Source organism: Jaculus jaculus, chromosome 10 (assembly GCF_020740685.1).
Source record: "Jaculus jaculus isolate mJacJac1 chromosome 10, mJacJac1.mat.Y.cur, whole genome shotgun sequence".
NCBI lineage: Eukaryota > Metazoa > Chordata > Mammalia > Rodentia > Dipodidae > Jaculus > Jaculus jaculus.
Genome location: NC_059111.1, coordinates 23,813,391 through 23,833,319, shown reverse-complemented (window position 1 = coordinate 23,833,319; position 19,929 = coordinate 23,813,391). Strand labels below are relative to the sequence as shown.

The window sequence follows — 19,929 nt, the reverse complement described above, 5'->3', positions numbered from 1 at the left end:
AGCCATGGGGGTCCGCCTCTTACCAGCTGTGCTGTTGTGGGGCGTGTCTGTATTTTTGCCTCTCTGACCCTCATTTTTCCTGATCTGTAAAATGGGGCACTCAAGGTACGATGCCTTGTGGTGTTGAGGCTGTAATCCTTTGGGCTTACTGTAAATGTGTCAGCTTGTCCCTGGAGGATATGGAAACACAGTCCCGGGTCCACCAACACAGCAGGCCTGGGAGCAGCCTGGATACAGGCAATGCCCCTGGCTCCCGACTGCAGCTGCTGCTGCTTGCTGGTGGTGTTCATTCGGGGCCGGGAACTCCGTAGTCTTCTCTTGGGTCTGAATCCCCTTCCTTGGTTCATGTGGTAGGTGTCACGTGGTCAATTGGCCACCAGGGGGCAGGAGAGCGCCCTGCAGAGAGGCCGTGAAGCTCTCTGCCTGGCAGCAGCGGGATGCAACAACAGAATGGAAGCGACTGATTCTGCAGGACTCTAGCTAGCCTAACTCTGGCCTCAGTTTCCCCACATGCCTCAACTAACAGGATTCGGAGGCCCCCTGGTGAGGAGGGTTACTCAGTGTTGAACTAGCTTAGTTAGGGGCTACGGGCATGGTCCCAAGACCTCTGGCACTTGTCTTTCCCCTTCTCCAGGGGAACTGCCCCTCTGAAAGGCCCCTCTACTGGAGAGCGCTCCCTCGCCATTCCTGTTTCTACTCAGGGACTCATTTACCCAAAAGCAGAGGGGACAGAATCCTGGGGTGGGAGTTTCCGGTACCTGGTACCTTAGCTCAGTCCTTTGTGACATCCTGTTCTGAGGTGAGCTCTTCCCAGAGAATATAGGGTCTCATTTTCACTAACTTTCAGATACACAGCAAGTGCTTTTAAAAAATATATACAGTTATTAGAGAAAGAGAGAGAAGGAGAGAGACAGAAGTATGGGTACACAAGGACCTCTTGCCACTGCACATGAACTCCAGATGCATGTGCACCCCACTTTGTGCGTCTGGGGAATCAAACCTGAGCTGGAGGGCTTGAAAACAAACGCCATTAACTGCTAAGCCATCTCCCCAGCCCAGCAAGTGCTTCTTGGTGTGTGTGCCATTTGTTAGGTGGGGCATACTTATCCGCATGAAGTATTTGTTGCTTATCTGAGGTTCCGGCACACTGGGTCCAGTGGGGCTTTCTTTTGTGGGAATAGTATTTGTTTGTTTGTTTGTTTGTTTGAGGTAGGGTCTCACTCTAGCTCAGGCTGACCTTGAATTCTCAATGATCCTCTTACCTCTGCCTCCCGAGTGCTGGGAGCCACCACACCCGGCTTGGGAGTAGGTTTTTGTTTTTGTTTTTTTTAATTTTTATTAGCATTTTCCATGATTATAAAAAAAAAATCCCGTGTTAATTCCCTCCCTCTCCCCCAGGGAGTAGGTTATTTTGAGACCAAATCTCATCTAGAACTCATGATCCGCTTGCCTCCCTGCCTGCGTGTTGGGATTCTGGGGTACACCACCTTGCCTGGCTGCCCTCCCTCATGCTTTCATCCAAGCACCTTTCCTGGTTGGGCACCATTCTGCACCCATGCCCTAGGCGCTAGCTTCCGCTCCATGAACAGGTAGTGACCTCAGCTCTCCCACACGGGCCCCTGCCGCTCCACTCTCCTAAGCACCTGCCCCTGCTGAAAGCGACCGCTCGCGGCCCTCTTGCCTCAGGTTCATGCCAGGAGCACCAGCTCCAGGATCACTGGGTACCTGTAGGTGTGGGTGTAGGGAACACAGGGACATAAAGATGCCCCCTCTTCTCTAAGAATGCTGACTTCCGGGGGTGGGAGGTTAATGCCTTTTTCTGCTAGTGTGGGAAAGTTTGATTACTTTATAATTTCCAAAAATATCTTTGCTTTCCAGAAATTCCAGTTTGATATGTCTGTTCTTTCTCTTTTTTTTAATTTAATTTAATTTTATTTTTTTGGTTTTACGAGGTAGGGTCTCACTCTGGTCCAGGCTGACCTGGAATTAACTCTGTCATCTCAGGGTGGCCTCGAACTCACGGTGATCCTCCTACCTCTGCCTCCCGAGTGCTGGGATTAAAGGCGTGCGCCACCACGCCCGGCTTTCTTTATTTTTTGAGGTAGGGTTTTGCTCTAGCTCAGGCTGACCCGGAATTCACTCTGTAGTCTCAGGGTGGCCTTGAACTCACAAATGATCCTCCTACTTCTGCCTCCCAAGTGCTGGGAATAAAGGTGTGAGCCACTATGCCTGGCTTGATATGTCTTTTTAAAAATATCTTATTTATTTGAGAGGGGGAGAGAGAGAGAATGAATGAATGAGTGTGCCATGGCCTCTAGCCACTGCAGATGAACTCCAGAAACATAAGCCACCTTGTGCATCTGGCTTATGTGGATCCTGGGGAATTGAACCTGGGTCCTTTGGCTTTGCAGGCAAGTGCCTTAGGTGCTAAGCAATCTCTCCAGCCCTGGTGTCTATGTTGACGGTTACCATCTGGCTTGAAGTTTCCTTGGTCTAGAGCAAAGTGTCTTTAGTGGCCTAGGGTCCTCCCTCCAAAATCAAAGTCTCATAGGCCAAAGAGGAATTCAGGATTGCACAGTGTGTCATCTCCCTGCTGACCTGGACTTCTATTTTGCAGTTCCCTGAGGACCTCCTTTGACTCCCTGAAGCAGCGTAAGTTCCATCACTCCCCACCCTGGGCTGCCTGGTGACAGGGTCACCTGATAGGAAAACCCACGTCCCTCCCAGACAGAGCTGTGTGGGTTCTAGCCAGGAACGGTGGGCTCAGCAGAGGCCCGGCTTTGTACCAGGCTAAGAGGCCAATGCAGTGTTTCAGGAGCACAGGATAAAGGGTGGTGTGCCGGGTAGGGGTAAGCCGGGGTGGCTGAGGCCATGCTGTCACCCCAGAAACAGAGAACGTAGGCAGCGCGCACATCCAGCTGGCCCTGGCCCTGCGTGAGGAGCTGCGGAGCCTGGAGGAATTCCGAGAGAGGCAGAAGGAACAGCGGAAGAAGGTGAGGTGGGGCTGGAGAGATGGCTTAGCGGTTAAGCGCTTGCCTGTGAAGCCTAAGGACCCCTGTTCGAGGTTCAATTCCCCAGGTCCCATGTTAGCCAGATGCACAAGGGGGCGCATGCGTTTGGAGTTCGTTTGCAGTGGCTGGAGGCCCTGGTGCGCCCATTCACTCTCTCTCTCTCTCTCTCTCTCTCTGCCTCTTTCTCTCACTGTCTGTCGCTCTGAAATAAAAAAAAAATACCCCCCCCAAAAAAAGGTGAGGTGGGAGCTGGGGTGAAGGCGACCATTCCCTATCACTGTGCTAGGAGGCAAGTTCTAGAGGCCAGTACCTGGGCTTGGGACTTGATGGAGGGGGGAAGGCATGAAAAAGCCTTGTTCTGGGCCCTGCTCCCCCCCCAGGTCCTGCCCTGACACTTCCATGTGCTGGGAAGGGGGGCCGGGGATGCCAGGCTTCTTGGATACACTACCACACCCACATTAGAGGGTCAGGGCAGCTTGGTGTGTCTGGAGAAGCCAGCCTAAGCTCTGTGGCTCCTGGAGGCTGGTCCTCAACACAAGGATCAGGGCTGTTGGTACTGAAGACAAGTTAACTTGGGGGCCACTACTCTGCAGCCCTGCCCAGCAGGGGGTGGTACCACTGCAGGGGTGCAGGGCAGGGCATGGCTGACTAGATGAATTGGCTTCTTGACAAGGAATTGAGCTCTCCACCATGGGTTGGGTGGACGAAACTGGTCAGGGCAGAGGCGGGGGTGGGGGTGGGGGGTAGGAGTGGGGGAACCCCTCCCCAGCTTGTGACTCTAACTGGTTGAGCACTTGGCCCTCTGGAAGGAGAGGCAGGATGCAGGCTGGCTTAGGAGGTTGGGCCTGGACAGGTGGGGAGGGGCTCAGGGATGGAGGGTGGCCCCGAGATAGGGGGAATAAATAGGACCAGCAGACACAGCTCCAGCTCACTTAGGGAGGAAGGACCACTGTACAGGCCCCAGGTGCTGAAGATGGAGAAGACGCAGTGAGGCTGTGAAGCCTAAGAGGCCCCAGCTTTGAAGTGGGCTGGGCCTGGGGTCACTCTTTTCCTTTCTTTCTGTGCCTTCGTTTCCCTCTTGCTCAATGGGATATTCTTTTTTGTTTTGTTCTTGGTTTTTTTTCAAGGCAGGGTCTCTCTCTAGCCCAGGCTGACCTGGAATTCACTATGTAGTCTCAAACAGGCCTCGACCTCACAGTGATCCTCCTATCTGTGCCTCCTGAATAATGGGATTAGTGTGCGTCACCACGGCCCGGTTACAACGGGACAGTCTTGCCCACTTCCTAGCTATGGGAACTCACTCCTTTACGCACAGGCCTTTAGCTTCCTGAATAGATAAGAGTCCCCAAAGCTATTCCCAGAAGCCACCAGGCCTTGGGGTGCTGGAGCAGGTGACCCCTCTGAGCTGGAACTTGCCAAAAGACACGTGGAGCCCCTGCTGTACTGGGGAGGCTCTGGTCATTCCATTCTGAGCACTGTGTGGTGTTTTGGACAGAAGAGCTCCTTCCCCAGAGGCCAGGCCCCTGCTGCTAGCAGAGCTGTGACGCAGTGTGGTGACCCTGACGGGGCCTGTGCATATGTGAACGCAAGAGGGGTAGATATGAGACCTCAGCTGGCTCATGTGGGTTTGTGTCTGCACCGGGCCATATAACCAGGTAGCTTTCCAGACCCTACCTGGGACCCTAAGCACGAACCAATCCCAGCCTTTTTTATGTTGTTGTTTGTTCTGCTTTTTGAGGTAGGGTCTCACTCTAGCACAGGCAGACCTGGAATTCACTATGTAGTCTCAGGGTGACCTTGAACTCATGGCGATCCTCCTACCTCTGCTGGGATTAAAGGTGTGCATCACCACACCCGGTCTTTTTTTTTTTGAGGTAGGTCTTACTATAGCCCAGGCTGACCTGGAACTCGCTCTGTAGTTCCAGTTGCCCAGGCGGGCCTTAAACTCACGGTGGTGCCCCTGCCTACGCCTCCTGAGTGTTAGGAATCAAGGCACGTGCCACCATACCCAGCCAGCTCCAGTCTTAATGCCAGGGGCACCTTACTTCTAATCCTCCTCCTACCCGACTCCCAACCTCTTTGCTGGCTGGTTGACCCTCTTCATTTGAACAGGAAGCTTGGGGTGAAGGGGACGGTGGCCTCTGGCCTGCAGCGTGCTAGGAATGTGTGTGTGGGCTTGTTCATCTGTACTGACTGGCCTGTGGTTGTGATGGGTGAAAACTGAGATGTGGGGTCTGTGCACAGCTGGGGGATGGGAGCTTTGTGTACTTCCGAGTGTGCCCGTGGACCCCGGTGTGCATACTTGTGCCAGAAGGAGCCGTGTGAGCCACTGTGATGTGTACAGAGGCCTACGAGTGAGGGGTGTGTGTGTGATCACACCTGCGTGTCTCCTGCTGGAAACCAGCTGGGCTGGGATTCCCAGTGCAGACACACCAGCCCTACCACAGCCTGGGTGTAATTGTGAAGGAGACAGCTCTAAACGAGGGGGACATCCTGTCTGCCCCATTCCCCCTCCCCCAGCCAGGAGGGGTACACTGCACCCCATCCCAGGGACAACCCATCCTCTTGGCCTACGGGAGCATCCTGAGGCCGGAGTCCCCACCCCCCACCGCCCACCACCACCCCTGCTCAGAGGCTCATGTCCCCTGCAGTATGAGGCTGTCATGGACCGGGTCCAGAAGAGCAAGCTGTCACTCTACAAGAAGACCATGGAGGTGAGTAGACAGGGTCACAGCAGCCTCCTCTGTGGGAAGCCTGGGCTGAGCCTGCCTCACACTTCCGTCCAGAAGCCTGTACCCAGCCGCTGGAGGCTGCAGTGGATGTCCAGGTCCCAAGTTCATCAGATCAAACACTGCCTAGGGCTCCTGCCTGAAGGGCTGAGAGGCAGTCCCCTCCCCCCATGGCCCATATTGTGAACTGAAGACTCTAGAAGTAGAGGGAAAGGGTATGCCTGAGCAGTATCTATCTGTAGGACACTGAACAAGAGAGGAAAGGCCGGGCGTGGTGGCACCTGCCTTTAATCCCAGCACTCAGGAGGCAGAGGTAGGAGGATCACTGTGAGCTCAAGGCCACCCTGAGACTACATAGTGAATTCCAGGTCAGCCTGAGCTAGAATGAAACCCTCCCCTCTCCCCCAAAAGAGGAAAGGTGCTCTGAGGGGTGCCCAGATGTGGTCAGGTGACGTTCCATACTTCCTCAGGGATCACACCCCAGAGCTGGGCATGCAGGCAGGGCCAGAAGTCCCTGTGGACCCACCCCACACACTTTTTCCATTCCCAGCCCCTACATGTTCCTGTCCTTTGGGGGGCCCACCTTACTCCACCACAACCCCCTATAAGGAGGGAGGCTGGGCTCAGGGAGTCCCTCCAGGGGGACCACAGAATGGGACTGTACACCCCCCTCCAAACTCACAGTCCAAGAAGAGCTATGAACAGAAGTGCCGGGACGCGGACGATGCTGAACAGGCCTTCGAGCGTATCAGTGCCAACGGCCACCAGAAGCAAGTAGAGAAGGTGTGTGGGGCTCTGGGGGCCATGTGGTGTCCCTGGAGGATAAGGCGGGGTGGGAATGCCACAGACATCTCCAGTGGGACACACTGGCCACCCACCCCCCTTATTCTCCATGTCAGCCTGTGCAACGAATGTCCTCAAAATGTCTAGGCATGGCCAATATAGGCTCACTTGATGCCCTTCACTGTAGCCAAGAACCCATTCCTCAGAGCAGGTCCTTTGGGGCACCAGCCTCAAGGTCACACACAACTCTGGGAGAAGAGCTTGGCAGACACAAGCCACAGGGAGGAGTCTGGGGCTCAGGACAGTGAATGGCCTGTCCGTATCTGAGGGGCAGGAGGTTGCAGAGCAAAAACTCAAACCCAGGCTGGCCAGAGCCCAAGCTCAAGCGCTCTGGACAAGGTGGTAGTGGCAGAGCCGCCAAGGCCTTTATGCACGCCACTCACTGAAAACGGGCCCCGAGAGGGCGGGAGCCTGTAGGTGAGCTGGGGGCAGAGCCCAGGCTTCCGTGAGCGGGTCAGCAGCGGCCCCGAGTGGCTTTGCCTGGGCCACACACCTTGTCCCACTGGCCTTGGCATCTGCTTTGCATGTGTCTCCTCGTAGCCATGGGCTGACATTCCCTTTCTTGATCCCTTTATAAGGGCAAAGTCTGCCAGTGAATGGTGGAAGTTTGCCCATAATTTGCTTCTGGATGTCTCCCAAGTTAGCCTTACATCCAGGTTCCCAGGACAGGACAGGGCCTCACATGACATCGCCCTGTCTCCTCAGAGCCAGAACAAAGCCAAGCAGTGCAAGGACTCAGCCACAGAGGCAGGTGAGTGTTCCTGGCCGCCGCCGCCTCAGACTGTGTGGCAGCCCAGCCAGCCCTCTTCCTTCCACTGTGGGGACACACCCTCCGCCTGACTGCGGGGTCACCCGCTTGCCACTTGCCCCACAGGCAGAATCTCCCACGTGCAGGGACTACTGTCCATGCCACTGTGTGTTTCATCCTCAGCCATCCTGAGGTGGCTGTGACTGGTCTCCCTCCCTTAACAGAGGAGACCGAGGTACAAAGAGGTTTAGTAACCCGCACAGGGTCTACAGCCAGTACGTAGTGGTGACTCCATTTTCATCCAGGTCCTCTGGCCTCAGGGCCAGACTGGAAATGGATGCTTTCATCTGACATGGTGTTGACACTCAACCTTTTCTGGGTCTCACCCTTCTAACCACCTTGTGCCAGCATGCGTCCCCCCTTCCTTCCCTGGGAAGGCACCTCCTTTTCTGCTCCAGCTCTCCCAGGCCCATGCTCCCTCAGCAGGGGACAGCTGATCCTGGAGATCTGGGGGCCAGTGGTCATGACCCAAGGAATCCATGCTGGTTCCCAGTGCAACTGTTCCGGGCACAATGCACACTCCCCTCTCTGAGCCTCAGTTTCCCACCTGGAAAGTGAGGGTAAGCCACAGAAAATGAGTGGCCTGGGCTCTCTGAACTTGTGCACCTAGGGTCCTTCAAGCTCAGAGCATAATGGGAAAGCGGTCACCCTGAAAAAGGCCATTATGGGGGTGCTGACCTACAGCCAGGCAGAAACCCTTAGGGATGAGACTCCTAGGGTCTTGGGAGAGGCCAGCCAGGAGGGGGCTGTGCAGGAGCCAAGTGTGGTGGCCACTGGCAGAGTCCCAGGCCTGCCCAGGGCCCCTGTACTTTCTCCATCTCCAGAACGCGTGTACAGACAAAGCATCGAGCAGCTGGAGAGAGCGCGCTGCGAGTGGGAGCAGGAACACCGGACCACCTGTGAGGTGAGACGGGCGAGCGCAGACCCTCCCCAGCCACACGTGGAGCCACCCACCCTCCTCGAGCTGCAGGAGACTGTGGGCATGGCGGTGGGGGAAGGGGGGCTGCCATTTATTCAGTGTACACCAACTCTCCCCACCACCGCCCTGGGCCCTGCTGAGTGACAGCCCAGGAGGCAGTTCTGTGCCTCTCACCAGCAGTTCTGGGACTACCCCAAAAGCAGAGGGTGAGGACCTACGGGACAGCTTTTGAAAATATATTTTTAAATTTTTATTTATTTATTTGAGAGCGACAGACACAGAGAAAGACAGATAGAGGGAGAGAGAGAGAATGGGCGCGCCAGGGCTTCCAGCCTCTGCAAACGAACTCCAGACGCGTGCGCCCCCTTGTGCATCTGGCTAACGTGGGACCTGGGGAACCGAGCCTCGAACCGGGGTCCTTAGGCTTCACAGGCAAGCGCTTAACCGCTAAGCCATCTCTCCAGCCATTTTTTTTTTTAAGCAGCAAGAAATTTTATTAGGAGCAAAGCAAGAGTAAAGGTTTGGATACAATGCCAAAGGGTGGTGGGCCATTCTAGTGAAGAGGACTCAAGCAACCCAGGAAGTGGCCTGGTGCTTTTTTCTTTCTTCAAATTTCTTATTAACAACTCCATGATTATAAAAAATATAAATAATAATAATATATATATATAATAATAATAAATATAACTATCCTCCCTCCTCCCCCTTTTTTTGAGGTGGGGTCTCCCTCTAGCCCAAGCTGACCTGCAATTCATTATGTAGCCTCAGGCTGGCCTTGAACTCACAACCCTCCTACCTACCTCTGCCTCCAGGGATTAAAGGTGTGCGCCACCACGTCCTGAAGGACATCTTCCCTTTAGACTAGGTTGACTCCCTTCCCTCCCTCCCCAGGCCTTCCAGCTGCAGGAGTTTGACCGGCTGACCATCCTCCGCAACGCCCTATGGGTGCATTGCAACCAGCTGTCCATGCAGTGCGTCAAGGACGATGAGGTGGGGATGCAGGCGGTGTGTATAGGAAGGGCTGGCCCTGCGCACAGCATGCTCAGGGTCATAGGATGCTGTCAGTCCATCCATACTCAGACCTCTGTAGTCCGCCCAGAGTAGTCTCCCGGGCACAGGGAGCGGGGCTGCTGTCTGGTGGACTGAGCTCCTGCGGTCTGCCCAAGTCCCTGGCCCACTCCCAAAGAAAACTCCTGCCCTTCCTCCAGGACAGACTCAAGACCTGCACGGGGTTGGAGGGCCCTGTGGCTCTGCTCCAGGCCTGGTGCTGGCAGGATCTGGGTCCAGGCACACTTCTCCACCTGCTCCTCGTATTTTCAGAGGCTCTGCATCACCTTACTGAGCCAAGGGGCCACCTACTCCAGGAGCCCTGGCCTTGGTCAAGGTGGCCTGAGCCATCAACCACCATGAGCTTAACTCCAAATGACTTGACCCCTGGTAGCCTCCTCAGCAGCAGAAGGCGTGGGTTCTGGATTCTCTGACTCCCCCCTCCCCCTAAACCCACCCTACCACGTTCTTGTCTATGGCTGTGGCATGCCACCTTGCTTTTCTGAGTCCCACCATCTATAAAGCAGGGAAAGCCGTGAGCATCAAGGGAGGGGGTTAAGTGAGGGATTTTGAGGAAACCAACATTAGCCAGGGCTCCAACCCTTCAGGTAAGCCTGGGCAGTGACACCCCAAGTTCTCCTGTCTGGTGCTGGGCCATGGGGTCCAAAACCGTAGAGGGGGCAGGCCTGCGGCAAGGGTGCCTGTGGGTGAGGAGGCTTCACTACAATCGGTGCTCGTTCCTCACCACCAGCTCTACGAGGAAGTACGGCTGACTCTTGAAGGCTGCAGCGTGGACACCGACATCAACAGTTTCATCCAGGCCAAGAGCACAGGCACCGAGCCCCCAGGTGAGGCCTGGGCTGAAGGCAGTCCGGCCTCTCAGGCTAGCCTGGTACCCCTGTGACCTAGGGTTGCTCACAGCTCCTTTCTGGGTGGGGGTGATGGGTCAGACTTGGGGGAGGGATCATGAACAACGCAGTCCTGGCCTGCTGCTCCTCCCAGAGGGCCAGTGCTCTGACGGGACAAGGACTAGACGAATCCACCAGAGCCATTCATTCCAACTTGGGAGCGCCAGAATGGCCAAGTGGAACCCCAGTCAGGGGATACAGGAGCTGCCGGCCCTGCCCTCAGTGCTCGGGGCCTCACGGGCTTGCCATCTGCAGCTCCGGTGTCTTACCAGAACTACTATGACCGGGAGGTCACCCCATCGTTCAGCAGCCCCAGTGTGCAGCCATCCTGTGGTATGATAAAGAGGTGAGGCACCCACACGTCAGCTGCCTGGGGTGTCCCGGACCCTCCCACGCATTATTATTATGTAGGGCAGTGCTCTGTTTTGGTGTGGGGCATTCTGTAGAGTTGTGCCAGGCTCGGTCAGCCCTTAGGGAGTGGAATCCTCAGCCCGAGAGCATCCAGGCATTCATTAATCACAGCCCAGTCACTCCCCAGCAACAGCTCGGAGCCCTGAGCAGGTACCTATGCTGGCTGGTCTCCCTGCCCCCACTACGAGGCAGGTTAGTGTCCCGGACTGTCAGGCCATAGAGGTGACACTCTCCAAGTGGCATAAAAACAGGGCTCAGAGCCCAGACACTGTAAGAACCCACCAGATTTGTCCAGGGCCACTTGGCTTGGCTGTGGTCAGCTGCCAACATCCTAGTGTTATGCCCCCATGGGCGACCTGCGTCCGGGCACTGCCAGGCCAAGGGCTTGGCCCTGGGTAGTAAAGGCCTGGCAGGAAGTGTGGCAGCTTCTCCCCCTGGCCAGAGGCCTATGAGATCTATAGCAGGAAGGCAGTGCTTTTGGGACGGAAAAGCTGCTGTGAATGTCCTCTGGGAGGCCACAGCCTAGCAGGGGGGAGTCTGAGAGCTTCGGGGTCCTCTAACTCTCCCTTCCACTGCAGTCAGACGAGAGGGACCTCCCCTTTTACCTCTGTGCCTCTAGGTTCTCTGGACTGCTGCACGGAAGTCCTAAGACCACGCCCTTGCAAGCTCCAGCTGGTAACGGGGGAAACATGTATGTACGTAGGGGCGGGCGGGTGGTGGTCCTTGAGCACCGTGACCCCAGAGGGAAGAAGACTCACTCCTACATGACCTAAGTGGGGCCACTGAGGCTCCCCAAAGGGAAGAGGTATAACCTCCAATAGCAGGGTGGCAGAAGGAAGGGCCCAGCACAGAGAAGACCCACCCCAGCAGGGCCTCACCCTTTCAGCCTCCACAGAGACTCTGGCTTCCACCCATGAGCAGAGTGAGTTCGTCTACGCGGCCATCAAAGTGCAGGGCACACAGGAGAACCCTGGCCCATCCACCCAGGACTACCGGGCGCTCTATGACTACACAGCACAGGTGAGGCCCCCCTTCCTCCTGTTCAGGAGGGGACATGTGCTGGGAACAAGCAGGGTGTTGTGAGCACATGGAACAGTACCCTGAGCTTAGTGTAAAGCTCAGTGCCTAACTGCTGAGTAGGGTGGACAGTCTAAGGGCCCACAACTGCTAAAATCCGCACGTGGGGCTGGGTGACATGCACACGTGCACAGGCCGGCAGCTTGGGACTGCCTATGGGGTGACGGTCAGGCCTTGTTCTCGGTGGCTGAGTGCAGAGATCCACCATGGCCAAAATGAATCCTTCAGCCATGCTGGTTTTTCTGACATCCTTGGCATGCTCTGGCTTCAGCAGCAGAGGTGGCTGTGTAGCTGGCCTTTGGGAGCTTGCCCATAGGGCGTGTCAAGCACGTGGGGTGCTGTGGTAAGGTTGGCAGTGAGAGAAGCCCAAGCCACAGGCTTCCATGGTAACTTGAGCGAGACAGTGGCCAAGGCCCTTGGAGGCACCCTAAAGCTTATCTGTCTTGAAAGGGGGAACCCAGGAGGCATAGGTGTGACTCAGCTGACCATGTACCCTGGGAGACAAGCTCGCATTCACTGCTAAGGCAAGGGACACCAGACCAGAACCCTCCCAAGAAGCTCCTCCCACCTCACACCCATTATCTCTTGCCCAGAATTCTGAGGAGCTGGACATTTCTGCAGGGGATATCCTTGCAGTCATCTCGGAAGGGGAGGATGGCTGGTGGACAGTGGAACGGAATGGACAGCGTGGCTTTGTCCCGGGGTCCTACCTGGAGAAGCTCTGAGGAAGGGACAGCAGCCGCCCCACCCAGACCAACCCTGCCTGAGAAGTCGGGACTGTTCCCACCACTGCCAGGGCCCTGCAGGGCCAGAAGCAAGCCTGGCCCTCCTGGCCTGGAGATGGGACAGGTGCTGGCTGCCCCCGCCCCCGACTTCCACCCCGAGGGAATAAAGGAGTCCACTCTTCATCTGCTGGTGTCTCTTCTCTCTTGTGCTCAATTAAAAAACCAAGGAGTGGGGGAACAGTCTGGGAGAACAGAGCTCTGCCACTTTCAGACAAGCCTTTAGCTGGTCAGTGAGGGGCCTGGCCCCAGTTGATTCAAGATCCCAAGCTTCCAGAACCTCATTTGCACATTGGGCAGCTGGAGGACGCAGAGTAAGGGAGACTGAACAGGGGTTCAGGGAAGCTGGGGTGTGAGGTCAGGCTTCCTACAGAAAGGAAATGGGGGCAGGGCCCCGATAGACAGCAGCAATCAGGACACAGGAAGTGTGTGGGCCTAAGTGCGGAGGAAGCGTTCAGGGGATAAGCAGGCTTTTGGGAACAAGAAGCAGGCGACAAGCCTGTGGGAAGTGCAGTGTTTGAGAAGACAGGGTCAAGAGGCTTGGGGGTGTGCGTGGCTCTCAACTCCCTCACCCACCTGCCACCCCCATTAGATATAGCAGACATGGAAGCTAGATGTGGGCTTGGGGCTTCCCCACTGATCCTGCCTGCCAGACCAGCTGCCCATTTGGCAGCTGGCATAAAGGCCTATCCTATGTGCCCAAACAAATGTCACATGCCAGAGGCAAATGTGAATAAGCTCTGTTCCAGAAAAAAAAAGGGGGATCTGACGAGGGGGGTTGACAGACATCTGTCTTGATGCCCTCAGCTTCATCCCACCTGGGCATTAGTGCACGGTGAAGAAGGGGATGGGCTTCTTTAGGGCACCAAATGCCTTTTGGGTTGTGGCCTCTCACCCCATCTTAGCCTGCAGGACGTGGGTCAGGCAGAGGTGTGAAGGCCCTGGGGTGCAGCTCCTCAGACCAGGGCCCATTGTTGTTTCTTGCCAGGGGGTACGGCAAAGTAGAAAAGGGCTTTGGGGTTCCTGAAGTGCTCTTTGCCTCATCACGTGCATCCTGCCAGAGCTAAGCAAACCCCACACCTGTCCCTGACACACTGGAGATCTGCAGATGGGATGTCTGGAGACAGTGATGTAATCTACTGCTTGGTGTCCTTTCCTGAAGTGAATCTCAACAAAGCTGCCCAAGCCAAAACTGCTGCCCTGGGCACACCTACCCAGCCAGCCCTGATGGCTTCTGGTTGGTCATGGCACAGGAGGGGCACTTGCCAAAACGACCTGAAAGAGCTAACCCTCCCAGAGGGGCATGCAGCCACAGCTTCCCCTAGAGTTCAAGGCAGCCGGTGAGAGTCAAAGGAGGCCAGGAAACTGGCAAACAGCCGGTCCCATCCAGAGGCTGGCAGCTTTGGCTGGGAAGATGGCTCAGTGGTTAAATATGCTTGCTTACAGAGGATGGTGGCTTGTCTGTGAGGTGGCAACTGGGCTGGAGAACAATTCTGGGTGAATGTAGGAAATAGGTGCATAGGACGCGTAGCTTAGGGGATGTGAGACGGGGCAGGAGGAGCGGAGCGAGGAGAAGTGAATTCTGAGCTGGGCCTTCAAGGGGCAGGTTGAGTAGGTGACCGAGCCCAGGCAAGGGTCCAGGTCATGTGTGGCAGCAAGGAGGAAAGAAGAATAGAAAGTTAGGTACCAGTGCTTTATTTCTTCCTTGAAAATGCCCTGTCATCTTGATTGAGCACCCCATTCCACTGCAAAGACTTTTAGAAACCTTTGGCCTAGATATTTATCATTGCCTTTGACAGGTGCTGCAGTGCCCGAGGGCCCGAGTGCATGATGGGTAAAGAGTATTAGATAACAAAGCCTGTTCTCCGCCAGGCAGCCAGGGAATGACATGGAAAGCAACTCTGGGATCACAATGGAGGGTGACACACGACACGACCCGCAAGCAAACTGAAATCAGACTCATCGCCTTTGCAGCTTTCTCCATTCTCCTGCACATCAGGTCACAGCCTCAGTGGCTGGGAACCAACTGCATGGGGATACAGTGCCAGATGTGTTTGTGTGGGGGGGGTCGGTATATACCTGACAGCGACCCCTCCCTGGCAGAGGCCACTCGGATGCAGGAAGCAGCACGCCTCTTGAACACCAGCGTCTGCTGGGCAGTCGTAGACAAGTCACAACTTCTCTGGGCGTCAGTTTCCTCATCAGGACAGTGGGTGCAGTAAGCGCCCCTGCAGGCCACTACCTCATATACCTCCCACGGGTACAAATTAAAAGCCAGGGCTGCCACTGTCGACAGCGCCTGATCTTGGCTATAGAGCAGCTCACGCAGCATGCCTTTGGGCCAGCTGTCAGTGACTCCTCCTCAGGGGGACCAGAAGCAGCCCATCATTTATTTGACCAGACACCTGCACCACTGGTGTCCTGTACTTAACTGACACCTCCCCCGCCCCCACTGAGCCACTGCTGGCTGGAAATAGCTCAGCATGGTCTGGCTGGCTTGTCTGGCTGACTCTGGACGTCTGCCTCCATCTCCTGGCATATGCTCTAAGTACTGGTTCAAGCCCCAAAGAAGTCACCACAGGCAATCAGGCTTACCACCTCAGCATCCTCACAGGGCTACCAAGGAACTCAGGAACAGGCTTTCCAACTGTGCTGGGGGGCGGGGGCATGGGAGGAGCCGGCTGGAGGAGCACTCACTGGATGAGCAGTGCTGCGGGGCCCAGGTGGCTCGCGTGGGGAGCCACTTTCACCTCAAACCCAAATCAAGTCTGGCGATTCCAGTATGTCGCCTACTTGAGAAGCTCTTGGTTACTGAGTCCTTCAGCTATTTGGAGGTAGGGGTGGGAGAAGGTTGAAAAATACTCTTATGACTTACTTTAGACCACCAGTGTTCACTATGTGGCAGATGGTGAGGACACAAACGCAAACACATCTTTCTACCCTGCACTGTAACTCTCACATGTTTTACTTTCTTCACCAGATAAGCTCGGGAGAGCAGGGTACTGTTTGGGTGAACTTCCCCACAACTAGCAACACCCCCAGTCCTAACAAAGCCAGTGGGTAAACTCAGGCAGCTACTGCAAAGTTACAATATAATTTCCTCGGGGGACCCCAAAGTTGTAGAACTAGAAGGACAGAGAGAACACAAATTCTTTTCAAAAACTGCAGTATTGGGCCGGAGGGATGGCTTACTGGTTGAAGCATTTACCTGCAAAGCCAAAGGATCCATGTTCGCTTCCCCAGGACCCACGTAAGCCAGATGCACAAGAAGCTGCACGTGTCTGGAGTTTGTATGCAGTGGCTGGAGGCCCTGGTGTGCCCATTCTCTCCCTTCCTCCCTCTCTCCCCCTTTTTCTGTCAAATAAATAAATAAAGTATTTTTAAAAATTTAGTACCAATACACTCGCAAAGTAGGTGCACACCAACACACACCACACCGTACCAACAGCCCACTAGGAAGTGCATCACAAACAAACAACTCTCCAACTCACACTAGCAACAATAGTTTCAGAGAACTTCCTAGAGTGAGTTCCGTTAAGATCCACAAAAGGAAACACAACCACTGACCAAGCAAGGCAAAGGATACAAACTGAAAAGTTAGTTGATATAAATAGCTTAGATACTTTAAAGAGCCCTGGCACTGGCTAAAAGCCAAATAAACACATATTTTCATCTGCTAGACTGGAAGAAAAAGATAAAGGTCAACAAACCCCCAAGAGTCTACAAAGGTATTGGGAAATGCACACTCATGCACTGCTAGTGGGAACCAAAGTTAGTGCAATCTTTTTTGGAAAGCAACTGGACATATCTATTAAAAACTCAAGGGTTGGAGAGATGGCTCAGCAGTTAAAGGCACCTGCCTGTAAAGCCTCCAGGTCTGGGTTCAATTCCCCAGGGCCCACATAAAGCCAGATATACAATGTGGTACATATATCCAGAGTTTGTTTGCAGCAGTAAGAGGCCTTGGTATGCCCACATCCTCCCTCAAATAAATAAAAATGTTTTAAAAATTCAAGATGTGATATGAACTCCAGGTCAGCCTGAGCTAGAGTAAAACCCTACCTCACGAACCCCCCCCCCACCGCCACCAAAAAAAATCAAGATGTGAGTTGTGTGTGGTGGCACACGTCTTTAATCCCAGCACTCAGGAGGCAGAGGTAGGAGGATCACTGTGAGTTCAAGGCCACCCTGGGACTACATAGTGAACTCCAGGCCAGCCTCAGCTAGAGTGAGACCCTACCTCAAAAAAACAAAGAACAAGTTGGGTGTGATGGTACAGGCCTTTAGTCCCAGCACTTGGGAGGCAGAGGTAGGAGGATTTCTATGAGTTCAAGGTTACCCTGGGACTACAGAGTAAGTTCCAGGTCAGCCTGGGCTAGAACAAGATTCAACCTCAAAAATAAATAAATAAATAAACAACAATAAAAACTATCCTTGAGTATATGCAAGAACTGCCTAACAGTTGGCGATGAAAACTGCTCTGGAACTAGGTAAGCAGTATTGTGAGCATACTGAAGCCCCTGGGTGGTTTACTTTAAATGGTAATTTGAGGGCTGGGGGATGGCTTAGGGGTTAAGGCATTTGCCTGCAAAGGCAAAGGACCCAGGTTCAATTCCCAGGACCCACGTTAGCCAGATGCACAAGGGCACACGTATCCTGAGTTCATTTGCAGTGGCTGAAGGTCCTGACACACCCATTCTCTCCCTCTTTCCCTGTCAAGTAAATAAAAATAAAATAAATGGTAATTTGACGCCATCTGAATGTAGTCTCCAAATGCCCGACAGCATAGCCAGCACCGTGTTAAGTTTCCATCAGCAACAGATTGCATATTCAAAGGTGGCCCCACAAGATTACAATGGAGCTGAAATATTCTTATCTAGTGACGTTCTAACACCATGACATGTAGACAGAGGTGAGAATCACTGGGTCCCAGAAAAGCCTATCCATTACATTTCAGGCACAGGAGTAGCACCTTTGCCATCTGAAGGCCAAGCACTAGGGACAGGGTCACACGGCCATAAAGATGAGGACAGAAACTGCAGATAAGTAAATAGGGAGACGTTGAATTTCTGGCACTAAACAATGGAGAGACTCTCCTTGTAGTAGGTCTCAAGCCAGGAGAAAAGGCATCTCCAGGACCACAGTGCTAGGAATTAAACCTAACTTGCAGCTGGCAGGAGCAAGAATGAACTACCCTCCCCACCCCCATTTTGGCTTCCCTCAAGGGTCTAGCCGGCGTGTGAGGACGGACACTGGCTTTGTCACCAACAAGCAGAGCAAAGGTCGGCTGTGTGGGGTGTGCCCTACAGAGAAGTCCCAGTGGGCTATCAACTGGACTAGCAATGGAGGCTAACTGGATCACACAAAAAGGTGACCAATGCCACAGATCAAACACCTCACACCTCAGCTCCCACGACGTGTGTCAGGGGAGCCACAGGCTCATACATATCAAAAAGTGGGGATGGTAGTGAAAGGTCACAAACATCCTCGCCCACCCACCAACAGGTGGGATGGGTCAAGGGCAACATAACCAATCCACAGTAAAGCCAAAGTCAGAAAAGCTTGCGCCACACCTGCTTTGTGAACAGGACTTAGTGCTTACGCCTCTCCTATGCACGTTGTCTCCATTTTCAAGACTTACAAGACATTCTGGCACCTCAAAATTGAAAGGCCCCAAACCAAACATGAAGTCACAGCACTAGATGTGATCCCTACTTGTTCTCTTGGTCTATGACTGACTTTGTTTCCAGCTGACTAAGCCTGAAATCTTAGACTCATCCTAGATTCCTTCCTTCCTGCCTCTTCCCTGCCCCACAGCCAATCAACTGGAGCTCAGCTACTTTCCCCCTGAACCCACGCCACAGCCCTCCACCAAGAGTGCCCTACTTCACGCATGCGCTTACACTCTGCTTAACTACGTCAAGCCTTTCATAGCCGCCTCTGCCTACGAGTGAACACTGACCTGCACAGGCAGTCTTGCAAGGACAGAGGATCGGGGCTTCGTCATTGTCCAGCTTCTTTCCCTAGACACAGTACGCTATTCACAGCCCTTGGCATATGCAATTCCACAGCGCACCATGCATGAGCTCAGTGCCCTGCCCTCCTCGCCCGTCCCCTCTGGGCTGCTCCCAGGCTCCATGACTTCCATCACTGTGCCACACGGAAACCATCTGTTTCTGTACATTTCCCACTCTAGGACTTCAAACTCCTTGAGGACAAGGACAGCACCGTCTCTGTGTCCCTATGCCTTGTGCATAGCAGATGCTCTATGGTTTGAAGATCTACTACACTAGAAAGCATCTGCGGCTTTCTGAATACCATGGCCTTTTGAATTTGGCAGCACATATGAAAACCCACGCGACTCGTGATGAACTACATTTGAAACATTATACTGCTGCTCTGGAATTGAAATATCCCCAAAACAATTAAAAACTACATGTTGAGGGCTGATACAGAGTTTATTGAATTAGATTTTTCTATTTACAACTGAGATCACATCTACATACTATGTTGCTAGTCTACATGGGGACATTATCTGTAACGAGTTTAAGACTTGTGATGAATGGGCTCAATCACACAAAAACCCTCACACACTCACACTAATTATTTTGAAACAGTAGTGCATACATTATCCTCCTCCTAGAAAGCCAGCTTCGATTAAAAACCACTAGTTTCAAAGATCAGTCTCTGATTCTGAAGATGAACAAAGACAAATACTGTATGATTCTACAATCTATGTTAGCCATTTTGTACAACTGCTATCTTATTGTACTACAGAATATATTTTTTAAAGGACACTGATGAGGGGCACCATCTGGTATTACCTTTTACCAGACAGCTGGCTTCCTTCCCCTTCCCCAAAAACCTTTGGCCAAGAGCTCTCCATTGTGAAGACTAAAAGACCCGGTGATACTATAGCATCAGTCCCAAGACTTCTTGGAAGCAACAGAAGCAGGCCCACATCCTCCTTTAATTCTACCACACTAAGCAACTTGCAAACGGTTCTGAAACGGGGGCATGGAGAGTCAGCCAGAACAGGGAGAGAGAGTCAGAGGCGGGTAGGCGAGTAGGTGGGTACATGAAAAGCCAAGCTGCTCCGTCCAACACCAGTGTACGTGTGCTTTAACTAGATGAACTCGGGAGGCCAACTGCAGCAAGCCTGCTCAATTCACCTTCCAAATCAGAACGAGACGACTCAGATTATCTCAGGCTCCAGCCGCCTCTATGCGTACGTGCCGCCAGTGATGAGGAGCTCATAGGCAGGATCTCTACTCCTTCTGCACAGCACGATGCAGGCGCACAGCATGCCCAGCAGCTGTGGAAAGAAACAACAGGGAGAAGGCTGAAACCCACTATGGCAAGTGTGCATTTCTCTAATGGCAATGGGGCTGGTT

The 19,929-nt window shown here is 53.7% G+C and overlaps 2 protein-coding genes across 2 annotated transcripts in view; one reads left to right on the top strand and one right to left on the bottom strand.

Annotated features, from left to right (window-relative positions):
* The window catches only part of Pstpip1 (proline-serine-threonine phosphatase interacting protein 1), a 55,185-nt gene extending 42,536 nt beyond the window's left edge, over window positions 1-12,649 (top strand). The window contains exons 4-15 of the mRNA XM_045160508.1: window positions 2,618-2,652; window positions 2,887-2,993; window positions 5,663-5,725; window positions 6,425-6,523; window positions 7,289-7,334; window positions 8,216-8,295; window positions 9,202-9,300; window positions 10,109-10,205; window positions 10,521-10,611; window positions 11,296-11,351; window positions 11,563-11,696; window positions 12,347-12,649. Of these exons, the coding sequence (XP_045016443.1) occupies window positions 2,618-2,652; window positions 2,887-2,993; window positions 5,663-5,725; window positions 6,425-6,523; window positions 7,289-7,334; window positions 8,216-8,295; window positions 9,202-9,300; window positions 10,109-10,205; window positions 10,521-10,611; window positions 11,296-11,351; window positions 11,563-11,696; window positions 12,347-12,478 (1,039 nt within the window). The 3' untranslated portion in view covers window positions 12,479-12,649. The remainder of the gene's footprint in view (window positions 1-2,617; window positions 2,653-2,886; window positions 2,994-5,662; window positions 5,726-6,424; window positions 6,524-7,288; window positions 7,335-8,215; window positions 8,296-9,201; window positions 9,301-10,108; window positions 10,206-10,520; window positions 10,612-11,295; window positions 11,352-11,562; window positions 11,697-12,346) is intronic.
* A 6,325-nt stretch (window positions 12,650-18,974) lies between these two features.
* Tspan3 (tetraspanin 3) overlaps window positions 18,975-19,929 on the bottom strand; it is a 31,200-nt gene continuing 30,245 nt past the window's right edge. Inside the window, exon 7 of the mRNA XM_045161049.1 lies at window positions 18,975-19,850. Coding sequence (XP_045016984.1) covers window positions 19,758-19,850 — 93 coding nt within the window. The 3' untranslated portion in view covers window positions 18,975-19,757. The remainder of the gene's footprint in view (window positions 19,851-19,929) is intronic.